A 15,766-nucleotide genomic window follows, 5' to 3' on the forward strand; every position below is an offset into this window, starting at 1 on the left:
GAAAATCATCCTTCTGCAACAAGCCAAAGATCTTGTGATTAAATAATTTCTTGGCACCTCAATGCAGTTTGTGGCAATGGCGGGATTAGCAGAAGAGTAGGAAAATGGCGCATTAGCAACTGTTGCAGACAACTAGTTGTTCTGTGCCTGGGAAGAGGAAAAAGAGAATGGTTTTGTTAGTCACTTTACTATGGCCTGCACATGCTGTAGCTGTAAAACATGAACACTCTGAGAATGAAAAGGCAGACGTGCCTTGCCTCTGAATGGTGAACATCGCTTTATCCTGCAGAACCTGCACATCCATAATATATCTGCCTCTCGCTTTAGGCCTGCCCTACATTTTTCAAATAATGGGAATTGCCTATGTTTAACGGCAGCTATGGCAATAAGAGGGCAATTGTGTGGTGCTTTGGTGCACACAACTTTACTGCACAAGTATACTTGTAAATTTGTTTCCTTTCAGATTTGTTATGTTACGAACTATTAGGAAATTATTAGGATTTGGATCAATCAAAAAATGATCGACCGATTTGAATTCTGTGTGAAGAAATAGCTGGTTGTTAAGCAACGGACCAGGAAGCCGGCTGCCTGCCTCCCTAACAACCATGAGTTTTCATCTGTCAGCGAGCTTCCCCACTGACAGATGAATGTAAAGAAAACAATGCCGGCAATTGCTCGGCAATAGAAATATGTTTAAAGAAACGGCAAAGGGGAACCCCACGCGAATATAATATAAAATATAATATAAAAAAAAAAATGTACCCTTATGCAAGTATGCAGCTCAGCAGGTCAGGAAAGGGGGGGATCAGCGAGTGCCCCCCCCTCCTAAACCATACCGGGCCACATACATGGGGGGTGGGTGCTTTGCTCTGCCCCCCCACCCCAAAGCATCTTGTTCCTATGTTGATGGGGACAAGGGCCTCTTCCTGATGACCCTGGTCTGTGGTTGTTGGGGTCTGCAAGTGGGGGGGCTTATCAGAATCTGGAAGCTAGCTTTAACAATGGGGCCCTCAGATCCCACCCCCCTATGTGAATAGTACCTGTACCCATTCTCCAAAATATAATAAAATACAGAGACAGTTTTTGACAAATTGTTAACAAATACATAAAAATAAATAAATAAACAACCCCCCCCCATTTCCTAACCTTCCGGGGTGCATGCTAGGATAAGGGTCTGGTAGGGATTTTGGGGGAGCCCACACCATTTTTATAAACATTTTTCTATTGCAGGCAATGGTATTGTATTTCCGGCAATTTAAATGTCATTTCATGCATTTTCTTTTCTTTAGAAATGTCATTTTTGGTTCAGCATATGCTATACATGCTACAGAAGCACCACTTTACAGGCAGACTAAGGGGAGCCCCCAGGCACTATATTTAAAAGAATTTTTCATTTTTATTGTTTCACTTAAAGTGGGAACCCCACTTTAGGTGTAAAATAAAAATGAAAAATTCCTTTAAAAATAGTGCCTGGGGAGTTACCTTAGTCTGTCTGCAAAGTGGCACATCTGTAACATGTATAACACATGCTGCAGCAAACGTAATGTTTCTAAAGTAAATAAAAATTTTTAAATCAAAATCACATAAAAAAAATAAAGAAAAAAACTACATGGGGTACCCCCCCCAGTCCATACCAGGCCCTTTGGTCTGTTATGGATTATAAGGGGAACCCTATTCCAAAATTAAAAATAAAAATTGCTTAGGGTCCCCCCAAAATCAATACTAGACCCTTATCCGAGCATGCAGCCCTGCAGGTCAGATAAAAGGGGAGAACAAAGGAAGCGCCACCTAAGTGCAGTATTAAGATCAGCGTTTCAATGACATGGTACATGAGAAAACTCACAAGAGATAAAAAAGATATAAGCTCATCTGTTATCCAGTGGTCCAAGGGGCTCCTGTTGTCTGGAGAGGGCTCCAGTGCGTTGCTGCATAGGTGATATGTCCTCAGCACGTCATCTGGCCACCAGGAAGGCAAACGGAACCAGCATGGAATGCACTGATGTGATGTCACGGACAGCAGGATTACATCCGGGGGAGCTGTGGCAGTGGAAGAAAAAGGGCTAGCAGGCTACGCGCTCTGAGTATCAGCTCCTTCTACAGGCCTGGGGTGGCAGTGCCTTCAAGATGCTATTTATGTGACTGTGCTGGGGGACGGCAGATCCCAGCACGGACACTGGTTAAAGTTAGCCACACAAGGGAATTAGCAATAACGGGGGATTTGGATGATTAAACCAGGTTCAGTAGATGACAACATTGTTGCAAAAATACATCAATCAAATGTATTTTGAGAGTCAAATACGTTTCAAATAGCAAAGTGTTCCTCAGGAGACTTTTTTTTTAAACTTTCAAAAACTTTCAAAACACTTTCAAAAAACTTAGAAAAACAATAAAAACGTATTACAAAATAACAATAGTATTAATTGGACTCATATAAAAGGACAAGCCCTCTACAAAAGGTGCTAATGCTAGTATTCAACCACAGGCATGAAAAATATATATAAAAAATATATAACATACAATATACACTATATAAAATACATCATACATTACATGAAATACACAAAACACATATACCAGTGTGAGGAGGGGCCTGGAAACTTGTAAAAAATTATCCATAAAAAAATATTTTTTATAAAAAAAATTTACATAAAGAATTGATAAATGGATGAGTTTGTCCATAAGGACAATGACAGGTACCTGTATGCAAGTGGGGACAGTGGCTACTAAGAACACACATATGTGTATGTACTCAGGTGTACACACACAGGGTTACATGTATATACAGTATCTCACAAAAGTGAGTACACCCTTCACATTTTTGTAAATATTTTATCATATCTTTTCAAGTGACAACACTGAAGAAATGACACTTTGCTACAATGTAAAGTAGTGAGCGTACAGCTTATATAACAGTGTAAGTTTGCTGTCCCCTCAAAATAACTCAACACACAGCCATTAATGTCTAAACTGCTGGCAACAAAAGTGAGTACACCCCTAAGTGAAAATGTCCAAACTGGGTCCAAAGTGTCAATATTTTGTGTGGCCACCATTATTTTCCAGCACTGCCTTAACCCTCTTGGGCTTGAGTTCTCTTCCACTCCTCCATGACGACATCACGGAGCTGGTGAATGTTAGAGACCTTGTGCGCCTCCACCTTCCATTTGAGGATGCCCCACAGATGCTTAATAGGGTTTAGGTCTGGAGACATGCTTTACCCTTTATGTCGATGGAGACAAGGGCCTTTTCTGGACAACCCTGGGCTGTGGTTGTTGGGGTCTGTGGACAGGGGGCTTATCGGAATCTGGAAGCCCCCCTTAACAAGGGGGCCCCCAGATCCCTGCCCCCCCATGTGAATGAGTATCGAGTACATCATACCCCTACCCATTCATCAAATAAGTGTCAAAGAGTAATAACCACAAGAAACAGTTTTTAACAAGTACTTTATTTTTAAAAAATAAAATAAAATATTGTCCCTCAATGCAAATCCAAAAAACGCTCTGCTTCCTGGGAGGCCTTCTGCCGACTGCCCGATCCGAACTTTGACAGTTCGTATATAGGCAAGGGGCGGGGCCATCCGGCTACGTCACCAGGTGGCACCGCCCTCTTCTGAGGTCACGTGACGTCAGAAGGCGGTGGTGCCACCGGGTGATGTAGCTGGGGGGGCAACGCTGTTTTTTAAATTTTTCTGTTTCCGGGCATTTGCCGGCATTCTTTTCTTTACATTCACCTGTCAGTGGGGAAGCCAGCTGACAAATGATGACTCATGGTTGTTAAGGATGTGGGCGGGCAGCTTCCCGGCCTACTGCTTAAAAACCAGCTATTTCTTCACACAGAATTTGAAACGGTCGATCGTTTTTTGACCAATTTGCATTCTAATCTTTCTGAAAAGTTGGCATTCGTTAGAAAACAAATAAACAAAATTAATTTTAACGGATTTCAACTAAATTCATTACTATTCATTACTATCTGATTCGGAGATTCTGATTCATCCAAACATGCAAATAACCAAAAATTTGTCCGAATTTGTATTCAGACCAAAACGAATTGCACATCTCTAGTATACAATGATGTTCTTTAAACCAAGAGCAAACAAAAGACAAACATGTCAGCAACAGGTGTTTGCTGCACAGACTCAAGCCTAGTACACACGGGCTGAATGCCAGGCAACATCGGCCGGTAAAAAAAAAAAACAGCCAACATCGGGCCCATGTGTATAGCAGCCGGTCCAACAGAAGCCGGCTAGCTTCTGACTGACGATCATGCTGAAAAACCAGCAGCCAACCGTCTCCCGATCAGCGTTCTCAGCCAATGACTGACCAGAGTGTTCTGGCAGGGGTCCGTCCCCCTGTCAGAACACAATAGAACAGCAGGGGAGATTGCTGTACTAACATCAGATTGTTAGTATAACGGCTCCAACCTGAGCTGGGTTGAATGAAAAAAAATGATAGTGTGTACTAGACTTCAAACACTTTGGGAAAAAGGTGTGTGTGTGTGTGTGTGTGTGTGTGTGTGTGTGTGTGTGTGTGGGGGGGGGGGTGTTCAGCAGCTCAATGGCAACTACATTTACATACACACAAAATGTTAGCATGAAAAGAATTGTTGGGTCTTTATACTGTGAATACAAGAAGAAGGGGGTTTGATTTTTACAAGGCAAGCCCACCAAACTGAAATCCCACACATTTTTTGCAATGTAACACAATGTAGCAACTAACTGTCCCTACACAGACAAACAACTCTCCCTGAACTACCCCAACACATACTGACAACAGGTTGCAGGAAACACGCACAGTTGAAAGGTCAGGTAGGATGTTATGGTTCCTGTAACGTTCAGTCCACCAAATTTCACCACAAATTTACTGGAATTATAAACCTCATCTCCACTTATAGCCATTTTGAAAAAAAAAAAAAAATTAATCTTGGATACAAGCTAGAAACTTGGGGCACTGAATAGGAATATTCTCTTGCATATATTTATAAATGCACATGCAGTATGTCAAATAAACCCCATTGAAAACATTTATCGTTTATAATTTTATATTGAGATTAGTGTTATGCCAGTGGTCAGGAGAAGACTGGCTAACTTGTAGCACTTGTGTATCAATATAACAAGGGAGGGGGACAAAACAGTTTCTCAAGCGAGAGCCAAAAGGAAAACTTACTTATGTTACAACCCAAATGGAGAAAACAGTTTTTTTGACTATGACAATTTCACTTAGAACGTTTACATCTTTGTTTAGAGATAGTAATGCTTCACCATCAGAAGCCCAATTATCCTTAACATCTTCTATAACAATTGTTTTCTCCTCTGCTTCGGTTCCATTGTCCACAGAAACAGCTATTACTACAACAACAGGACCCCAACCTTCAGAACCATCTACACCAATTGTTACCTCTTCTACTTCAAATCCAACATCTACTTCATCCTTAGAGTCATCTATTACTGTATCCACAGGGCAACAATCTCCAGAATCATCTACATCAATCTATACCCTTTCTACTTCAAAGCCATCATCTACATCATCCTCAGAGACATCTATTACTGTATCGACAGGGCTAAAATCTCCAGAACCATCTACATCAGTTTATACCTTTCCTACTTCAAATCCATCATCTTCATCATCCTCAGAGTCATCTATTACTGTATTGACAGGGCAACGATCTCCAGAATCATCTACATCAATTTCTACCTTTTCCACTTCAAACCCATCATCTACATCATCCTTAGAGACATCTATTAATGTATTGACAGGGCAACCATCTCCAGAATCATCTACACCAATCTCTACCTTTTCTACTCCAAAGCCATCATCTACATCATCCTCAGAGACATCTATTACTGTTTTGGCAGGGCAACAATCTCCAGAATCATCTACATCAATATCTACCTTTTCTACTCCAAAGCCATCATCTACATCATCCTCAGAGACATCTATTAATGTATTGACAGGGCAACGATCTCCAGAATCATCTACACCAATCAGTAGGTTTTCAACTTCAAGCCCATCATTTACATCATCCTTACAGTCATCTATTACTGTATCGACACGGCAACAATCTCCAGAATCATCTACATCAATCTATACCTTTTCTACTCCAAAGCCATCATCTACATCATCCTCAGAGACATCTATTACTGTATTGACAGGGCAACGATCTCCAGAATCATCTACATCAATTTCTACCTTTTCCACTTCAAACCCATCATCTACATCATCCTTAGAGACATCTATTAATGTATTGACAGGGCAACCATCTCCAGAATCATCTACACCAATCTCTACCTTTTCTACTCCAAAGCCATCATCTACATCATCCTCAGAGACATCTATTACTGTTTTGGCAGGGCAACAATCTCCAGAATCATCTACATCAATATCTACCTTTTCTACTCCAAAGCCATCATCTACATCATCCTCAGAGACATCTATTAATGTATTGACAGGGCAACGATCTCCAGAATCATCTACATCAATTTCTACCTTTTCCACTTCAAACCCATCATCTACATCATCCTTAGAGACATCTATTAATGTATTGACAGGGCAACCATCTCCAGAATCATCTACACCAATCTCTACCTTTTCTACTCCAAAGCCATCATCTACATCATCCTCAGAGACATCTATTACTGTTTTGGCAGGGCAACAATCTCCAGAATCATCTACATCAATATCTACCTTTTCTACTCCAAAGCCATCATCTACATCATCCTCAGAGACATCTATTAATGTATTGACAGGGCAACGATCTCCAGAATCATCTACACCAATTGGTTCCTTTTCTACTTCAAACCCATCATCTACATCATCCTCAGAGACATCTATTACTGTACCGACAGGGCAACTATCTCCAGAATCATCTACAACAAGCAGTACCTTTTCTACTTCAAACCCATCATTTACATCATCCTTAGAGTCATCTATTACTGTATTGACAGGGCAACAATCTCCAGAATCATCTACATCAATCTATACCTTTTCTTCTTCAAACCTATCATCTACATCATCCACAGGGACATCTATTTCCCTGTCAACAAGACAGCAATCTACAGAATCTTCTAAACCAGTAAGCACAACACCTCTCATTGTACCAGGTAAGTCCTCAATTATATTGCTTTATGTGTCTTTTATTTATTGACTTTCATGGTCATATTAATTATTTAGAAAATCATATATACAGTATCAGTACATCAGTGTGAAATAGATAGTGATTAGAAGAACATAGAAAAATACTTTCAGGAGCAAGGGTTGCAGGGCACACATTTATGACCTTGCTTTTAGCACGTTGGGTGTCTTTACCAGAACAACTTTATCTGTATCATTCATTTCCAAACTATATACTTGGAAAGCTCAGTTTCATCACCTTGCTTGATATTCAATAAAAATAAAGAAACTTGTTTAACAGGTTTCTCTATGAGTAGTGTCAGAAGCTGAAGGGAAGAGGAGTTATTCTTATTCTAAGGGCTGGTTAGAGTTCAGGAAAGGTTTAGACTCCATGTATACTAGCGTTTTTTAAGCTCCTATCCTAGAAGCTAAATAGTATTATGCTATCGGTCCATGCACACTACATTAGGCTATTAAAATTTTTGAGCTTCAGCGTCTAGGAGCATTTTCTGGAGCATTTTTCCAGCAGAACAAAAAAACACTAAGCTCTCCTAAACACTTCTAAACGCTACTAAAATGCTCCTTACAGCTTTTTTCAAAAATGCAATGCTAGTGTGCACGGAGCGTGAAAAGATTTTTGTTTGCAGATCTTCTTTTCTGTGGTGGAAGCACTTCACCAAAATCAGCTCTCAACTTTAGGGCCTGTTCAACTATTAAAGCAGGCTTCACATTAGGGCAGCTAATGTCCAGATCCTCTCAACACACCTGCATTCAATGGTATTACTTGGTTTGCCAAAAATAGGTACTTTTGTCTGCCAAGGAAATTACTTAAGTGGAGTTTGATTGGAAGGATCCTGCTACACTGAAAAGCCCTGTTGTCTGCCGCAGTAATCTACACAATGGGGCCCTCTCCTTGAAACTCTCCATTTATCACTACATAAGCAGAGTTTGCGAAGAAGGGTCCTGCTATGCCACTTAGGGCTCATGCACACTGCTCTAATTTTTTCTGCCTGGAAACTCCCCTCCAAGTTAGCCAATGTGTCCATACACACTCTGGCTTTTTCAGGCATTTTCAGGTAGGGATGAGCCGAACACCCCCCTGTTCGGTTTGCACCAGAACATGCGAACAGGCAAAAAAATTTGTTCGAGCACGCGAACACCGTTAATGTCTATGGGACACGAACATGAATAATCAAAACTGATAGTTTTAAAGGCTTATATGCAAGTTATTGTCATAAAAAGTGTTTAGGGACCTGGGTCCTGCCCCAGGGGACATGTATCAATGCAAAAAAAAAAGTTTTAAAAAACTGCCTTTTTTTGGGAACAGTGATTTTAATAATGCTTAAAGTGAAAAAATAAAAGTGTAATATTCCTTTAAATTTCGAACCTGGGGGTGTCTATAGTATGCCTGTAAAGGGGCGCACGTTTCCCGTGTTTAGAACAGTCTGACAACAAAATGACATTTTAAAGGAAAAAAAGTCATTTAAAACTACCGGCTATTAATGAATTGCCGGTCCGACAATACACATAGAAGTTCATTGATAAAAACGGCATGGGAATTCCCCACAGGGGAACCCCGAACCAAAATTAAAAAAAGAATAACATGGGGGTCGCCCTAAATTCCATACCAGGCCCTTCAGGTCTGGTATGGATATTAAGGGGAACCCCGGCCCAAATTTTTAAAAAAATTGCGTGGGGTCCCCCTCAAAATCTATACCAGACTTTTCAGGTCTGGTATGGATTTTAAAGGAAACCCTGCACCAAAATTTAAAAAAAAATGGCGTGGAGTCCCCCCAAAAATCCATACCAGGCCCTAATCCGAGCACACAACCTGGCAGGCTGCAGGAAAAGAGGGGGGGGGACAAGAGAGTGCCCCCCCTCCTGAACTGTACCAGGCCCTCAACATTGGGAGGATGCTTTGGGGTAGCGAACAGCCGATGTTCGAGTTGAACATGAGTTCGACTCGAACTCAAAGCTCATCCCTCTTTTCAGGTATATTCTCCTACAGGCAGAAAAACAACCCCACCAAACTTGCATTTTTGAGAGGAGCTAGTGCCCCAAAGAGCTCAAAAGAGCTGAAAAAAGCTTGAAAACACACAAAAAATGTTTGTTCCAGCTTTTTGTTCTGTTTATACAGTGGCTAAGAAACTATTCTCTAGGAGAGTTTGTGAAAAAAAACGCTTGTGCTTAAAAAAGCTCAAAGGAGCTCAAAGGAGCTTGAAGAAGCTCAATAAAATGTGCACAAGAGCATAAAAAAGCACAAGCTTCTTCAAGCTGAAAAAAGCTCAAATGCCTGTAGAAGGAGATTTTTTTTGGAGCTGCAGTGTGCATGAGTCCTAAGAGCAATCGACAACAGGACTTATGTGGCTATGCCCTAGAAATCAAGTGCCCCCTTATTTATTAGTAAGGTCCTACTTAAGACAGGTACATAGCCTGCCACATATAGAAGTGCAACAAAGGGATGTGACCTATGTTTTTTTTGGGCTGGGTTCACATTGATACGAAACCCGCATCCAATTTGCATGACAGGAGAGTTTGCCTGGCTCTCAATGGAGCTGGTTCACATATCTCCAGAGCGGCTACAGAGCCAATTGTACAGGAGTGTGTGCATCTTTGGCTCCATTTCAGGTCTGAATTCAGGCAAAAATTAGGAACTGATTTGTCCCTGAGGCCAGGTTCACACTTGTATGACAAATGCTATCACATTGGGAGCTCATGTCGCATGACGTGTGCAAATCAATGGTTCCCTATGAGAGCCGTCTTAACTGGTCCGACACAAATTGGTCTGACTTTGAAAAAGGTTCCTGCATTACTTTGGTCCCACTTTGATCCTTCTTTAGCCCATTGCATATCATTGAAGTAGGATCAAAGTCGGATCATCGTCTTAACTGATCCCACTTTGATCCAAAAAAACGATGTGGAGTCCCCCCCAAAATTGATACTAGACCCTTATCCAAGCACGCAGCCCAGCAGGTCAGGAAATGGGGTGGGGACGAGTGAGCACCCCTGTGAACCATACCAGGCCACATGCCCTCAACATAGGGGTGTGAGGACAAGGGCCTCTTCCCGACAACCCTGGCCGGTGATTGTCAGGGTCTGTGGGTGGGGGGTTTATCGGAATCTGGAAGCCCCCTTTAACAAAGGGGCCCCACAGATCCCAGCCCCCACCCTATGTGAAGGAGTATGGGGTACATTGTACCCCTACCCATTAACCTAAAAAAAGTGTCAAAAATAAAAACGCTGATGTCTTCTGCCCCTGTCGGGTCTCCCCTTTGTGCTGTCTTCTCCCTCTGTTCTTCCTCTGATCTTCTCTCAATGCTCTTTCCCATTCTAATGCTGATGTGCCATTACTTATATAGGCATGGGGTGGGGCCACTGGGTGATGTCATCCAGAGGCTACGCCCCCTAATGACGTAACCGCACGGGGCATGATGGGAGGGAGAAGACAGTGCAGAGAGGAGACCTAGTCTATCCAAGGGCTTCCATATGGCTTTGATCATGTGATAGGCAAAACTTTATTGACCAGTGGAAAAGAGAGCTAAAAGGATGGTAAAACCAAACTCAACTGTTACATTACGATTTGGTTACAAATTCACCTTCAAATCTCTGGCTCTGTATTCAGTTTTCACTGTATGCAATGAAACATCAACCCCGATCTTTCTGTTTGCTGCCTCACAAGCCTCCTTATCAGTCTTTTAGTTTAGTGTCATCATCACTGACCTATAGGCTCAAAATGCCAAATTTCAAATTATTGTACAAACATCAGCCCAAGGTACTGTCTGTTATTTTCATGTTGTGCTTGCCCTAAAGTGTATGTAAGGCAAAATCTATTTTTCAGTATGTTTGGTATCATGTCTCACAGTATACAATCTTCTTAAGTAAATATTTTTGTGTGAATCCAGAGATTCCATTAGTAACATAGTTACTTTACTTTTAGGCTCCATGTACACTGGCTTAAAAAACTTTGCTTCTACAAGAGTTTTGTGTTCTGTCTGTAGAAACAACTCAATGTTATCCTATGTGTCAGTGCACATTAGGATGATTACAGGCATATTTTGAGCTCAACGTTTAGAGGCAGGAAAAAACCCTTCTGGTTTGCATTTCTGTTTGGAGCTCACTGGCAGAAAAAAATATAAAACTCTTCTTCTGAATTCGTCTAGACTTTGTACAAAAAATGCTCTATATGAGACATTTTTTTAAGCCCAGTATGCATGGAGCCTTATAGGCTGACAATGCCAAGTCACTCTCTTGCAGTTGGTAGCAGCATTGTCATCCTGATGTATGTGCTTTTCCAGTAGGCTGCCTATCAGATCTATCAGGTCACCGCTGAGGGGGCTGACATGTTCCCCCAATGTTTCTTCTGGCCCTGGGAGTGGCTGGAGCCGCGATTATGTCATTTCTGTGCATGTGCGCAGGAGTCCTCCGTTTCGGCAGGAAACTCTGAAGTTCCGGCATGATACGCCGGACCTTCAGAGTGCATGCGCCACTAATGTCAGTGGCTGTTTGCAGGGTCAATATGTCCTATATCAAAGCTACTAACCAGGCCTCAAGGGTTACTCGCCACCAGTTGCCCCGCCCCTAATTCCACCCCTAAACACACAACACCTCATAAATTATTTCATGAAATGACACTTACATGTTATATGCAGAATTAAGTTATAAAAATAATTAACAACAACTTTATCCGTGCCCGTCAATGCAACCTACCTGTGTCCATCAATGCTGCTTCACCTGTGTCCATCAATACTGCTTCACCTGTGCCCAACAATGCAGCCTCACTTGTGTCCATCAATGCAGCCTGCTCGTGTCCATCAATGCAGCCTGCCCATGCCCACCAATGCAGCCTGCACGTGCCCAACAATGCAGCCTGTGCCCACCATGCAGTCTGTGCCCACCAATGCAGTCTGTTTCTAATAATGCAGCCTGTGCCCACCAAAGCAGCCTGTGCCCACCAATGCAGCCTGTGCCCACCATGCAGCCTGTGCCCACCATGCAGCCTGTATCCACCATACAACCTGTGTCCACCATACAGCCTGTGCCCATTATGCAGCCTGTGCCCACCAATGCAGCCTGTGTCCACCAATGCAGACTGTGCCCACCAATGCAGCCTGCTTGTGCAGGGGAGGGGAGGAGAGGAACAGGATTGTTGCCTGGATGATCAGAGCACGGGGAACACAGCGATAACAGCTTTCATTTCAACTGCTGTGTTCCCTGCCGCTCGCTGTCACATACAGCCCCTCCTCCTGGCTGGGGAACTTTGATAGACAGATCACCCATACCAGGATTGGATGGGTGATCTGTCTATCAAAGTCCCGGGACCAGGAGGAGGGGCTCTCCTCTCTCTTCCCCTCCACGATCGCTGGGAGAAGGACACCCATTCAACTCAGGCTGCCGGCGGTGTTCGCCCCCCCCGCTCCCAGGCAGCGCTTCCTCGCCAGCCCTCAAATTCAACTCGCAAAATGCGAGCAGGCAGGTGGAATTTTTGAGGGCTATCCGAAACCATGCAGGTTTAGAAGGTATTTATTTTTCTTACAGGTAAGCCTTTTTATAGGCTTACCTGTAGGTAAAAATTACCAAGCGGGGTATACAGCTGCTTTAAGGAGACTGTATAAAGTGAGACGTGATTCCAAAAATACTAAAAAATAGATTTAGAGTTTAAGATAGGCATGTGCATAGGGTGTGTCAGGAGAGTCTGGGCACGCCCTAATAATCACCCCATGCACATTAGCATTATCACTCCTTTGCATAGGTGTGCACACAGGGTGTGCCAGGGGTGCCTGGGCACACTCTAATCACCACGTGCAGCACCGATACCCCCTACTGCCCACCCCCCGCAGCACTTCTGGCTTACATCCTCTTCTCTCCAGCTGGCTGCTGTGTTTACTGTGCTTCATTTTGTCAAGTACAGGATGCCGCTCAGCACAGAGCACTTCCCATTCATTCACTGTTCAACGCAGCTGAGGCTGCAGAGAAAGGTACTGAGGAATCTTTGTCCTCAGTCCCCTTTTCTCTCTCAAAAGTGAGACATCAGGGGTCTGTTTAGGCCACTTATATCTTGCAAAAGCCCCCCACCGGGTCTTCTAAAAACAATTGTAAAAAGTAATTTTAAAAAATTGTAAAAGATGATTTAACAAATTGAAAAATAAATATGTCCTCTACCCTACTGACAAAGTCCACTGCTCTACTGACTGACACTGTCCACTGCCGACTGCCCTACTGACAATATACACATCTGCATGTGGGTTTGAGCTCTGGGCTGTACACCCTAATGCAATAGGCTGTGCACACCTATGCTCCTTTGTTTGTGCTGGGAGTGCATGCGGGCAGTGTAAACCTGTGCTCAGTGTCACTAGCGATGTCAGTGTCAGTTAGTGACCCTCCCAGATAGTGTCTGTTAGTGCCAGATTGACCACCACACTATCACAGTCACGCTATAAGTTGCTGATCACTGCTATTACAGTAGAACGTCTATAGCTGCATAAATTCTAATATATATCCCATCGTTTGTAGACGCTATAAATTTTGCAAAGATTTTACCAAAGACATACATTTTGGCCAAAATTTATGAAGAAATTCGATTTTTTGATTTTTTTTATTGGATATGTTTTTTAATAGAAAGTAGAAAATATTGGGGTTTTTTTTTCAAAATGTTCAGGGTTTTTCATTTATATATATAAAAAAAAAACACTGGTGATCAAATACCACCAAATGAAAGTTCTATTTGTGAGCAAAAAATTATATAAATTTCCTTTATGTGCAGTGTTGCATGACTGCGCAATTGCCAGTTAAAGTATCGCAGTGCTGAATAGCAAAAAAAAGCTCAGGTCATAAAGGGAGTAAAACTTTCTGGAGGTCAAGTGGTTAAGGATTGGAAAGCTGCAATATATAACATTTTTGTTTTGGGGTTTAATACCACTATAAGACCATTTATCATGAAATGATTATCATGCATTCCACAAAGATCCAGAGGTTATCAGGAAAAGAAAACTCAGTAAGGTCCACATTCGTAAATGCTGAGGTTTGATGCTGCCTCCTTTTATTATACTGCCCTTGGCACTGGCCCATGAACCCCGTGAGTACTATTATTGCTAGAATTTAAACTGAGGCAAGGACAGCTGTGCATAGCTTTATATAGTCCGTAATCTACTATGAAACCTGTAGTTGCCACATATATAAGAAAAATAATAATTATGTTCTTTGATGTTTCTTTATAAGGCAACTGCGAAAATGGTGTCCTTTATGATGGGAAGTGCCTATGCCAAGGAAACTTCTATGGAGCCAATTGTGAATTTGTTTCGAGTGAGATCATAAAAAGTAAGATTTCAAGTCCTTACATTGCTAAATAGAACCGTTCCAGATTGTGTCATTTGAGATTTTGTAATAACATTGTATAAAACAGACCATGCATGCTCATAGTGTAATGCTAGCTAAAACATATTTTTAGTTTCATTAGTTTTTATTAAAGAGTTCACATAGATACAGATATGCAATAGGATATCCATGTTGAGAATAGGTCTCCAAGTGACCACACAAAGAGGCGCTAGCCCACACTTGGAAAACCTTATAAGTTGCAAAGTATAACTTTGTCAGAGGGAAGTATAAGGTTAACAAATAACGCATTAAACGAAAAATAAAACAAGTGACAAATAACATAAGTCAGATGTTACCACTTGTGTTTGGGTTCCTATCAGATAAGGTTTGGTACACTCATACTGCTCAATGTTTATGTTTGTTGTGCCAGTCTACCCACGGGCTCCATCTGTCCAGTGTAGGAAGTATAGAATTTGATGCAGTTGCATACATTTGCTCATATGAATAATACTGCTGAACTAAGTTTACCACTTCCTCAGTTACGGGAATCAAGGGAAACCTCCAATGTCTCACCAGTGCTAATCTCGCTGCTAATAGTTTATTAACCACTGCATTTTTCAAGGGATTTGGAATATTTTCTATATCTAGGTTTAACAGGGCTAGTCCTGAGGATATCCTGATTGGAATGGCAGTGATTTCGGATATAAGTTGAAAGATATAGGGCCAGAATTTGGCTAGTGATTTACAAGACCATAGGAGGTGGAATAATGTGCCTACTTGTCCACAGTTCCTCCAACAAAGGTTAGAGGTATGATTGTACAATTTTTGATAAACGATATTGTGTTAAGTACTGGTGCAAGGTGATTTATGCATTAATTCCCATAGATTAGCATTCCTAGAATAGGAATATGTAGCTGCAATGGCATGACACCATTGATCTGGGGTATAGACTGTGCTAATATAATTTTCCCATGCCAGAAACGTTACAGATTTAACAAAGTTGAGTTTATCCCCGAGTCGAGTATAGATAAGGGAGATACCACCTTTTACTATACCTGGTTTCTGGAGATATTTAGCAATGCTGTTGGGTAGAGTACATTCTGGGTTTGAGTATTTTTTTAAGAGGGAGGAGATCTGTAAATAGGTATATCGCTCTCTGATGGGTAAATTAAACTTAAAATCTGGAGATCCGTAAAGGATTTGAGGGAGCTTGAGGAATATAGTTAATGAATCTCTGTCACCCCTCTAAGTGGCCAATCTTTAAGATTGATGTTCGGAATGATTAGCGAGCAAATTTCTAAGGGAATTGGTATAGTGGTTAAAACTTCGCTATGTTCTGCGGATATCAAGAT

General features: G+C 41.8%; 1 protein-coding gene across 2 annotated transcripts in view; it reads left to right on the forward strand.

Annotated features, from left to right (window-relative positions):
• LOC141133461 (uncharacterized) overlaps positions 1-15,766 on the forward strand; it is a 164,106-nt gene that overhangs the window by 85,778 nt on the left and 62,562 nt on the right. For both annotated transcript variants that reach the window (XM_073622848.1, XM_073622849.1), the window contains exons 16-17: positions 5,330-7,093; positions 14,319-14,417. In XM_073622848.1, the coding sequence (XP_073478949.1) occupies positions 5,330-7,093; positions 14,319-14,417 (1,863 nt within the window). The remainder of the gene's footprint in view (positions 1-5,329; positions 7,094-14,318; positions 14,418-15,766) is intronic.

Source organism: Aquarana catesbeiana, linkage group LG03 (assembly GCF_042186555.1).
Source record: "Aquarana catesbeiana isolate 2022-GZ linkage group LG03, ASM4218655v1, whole genome shotgun sequence".
NCBI lineage: Eukaryota > Metazoa > Chordata > Amphibia > Anura > Ranidae > Aquarana > Aquarana catesbeiana.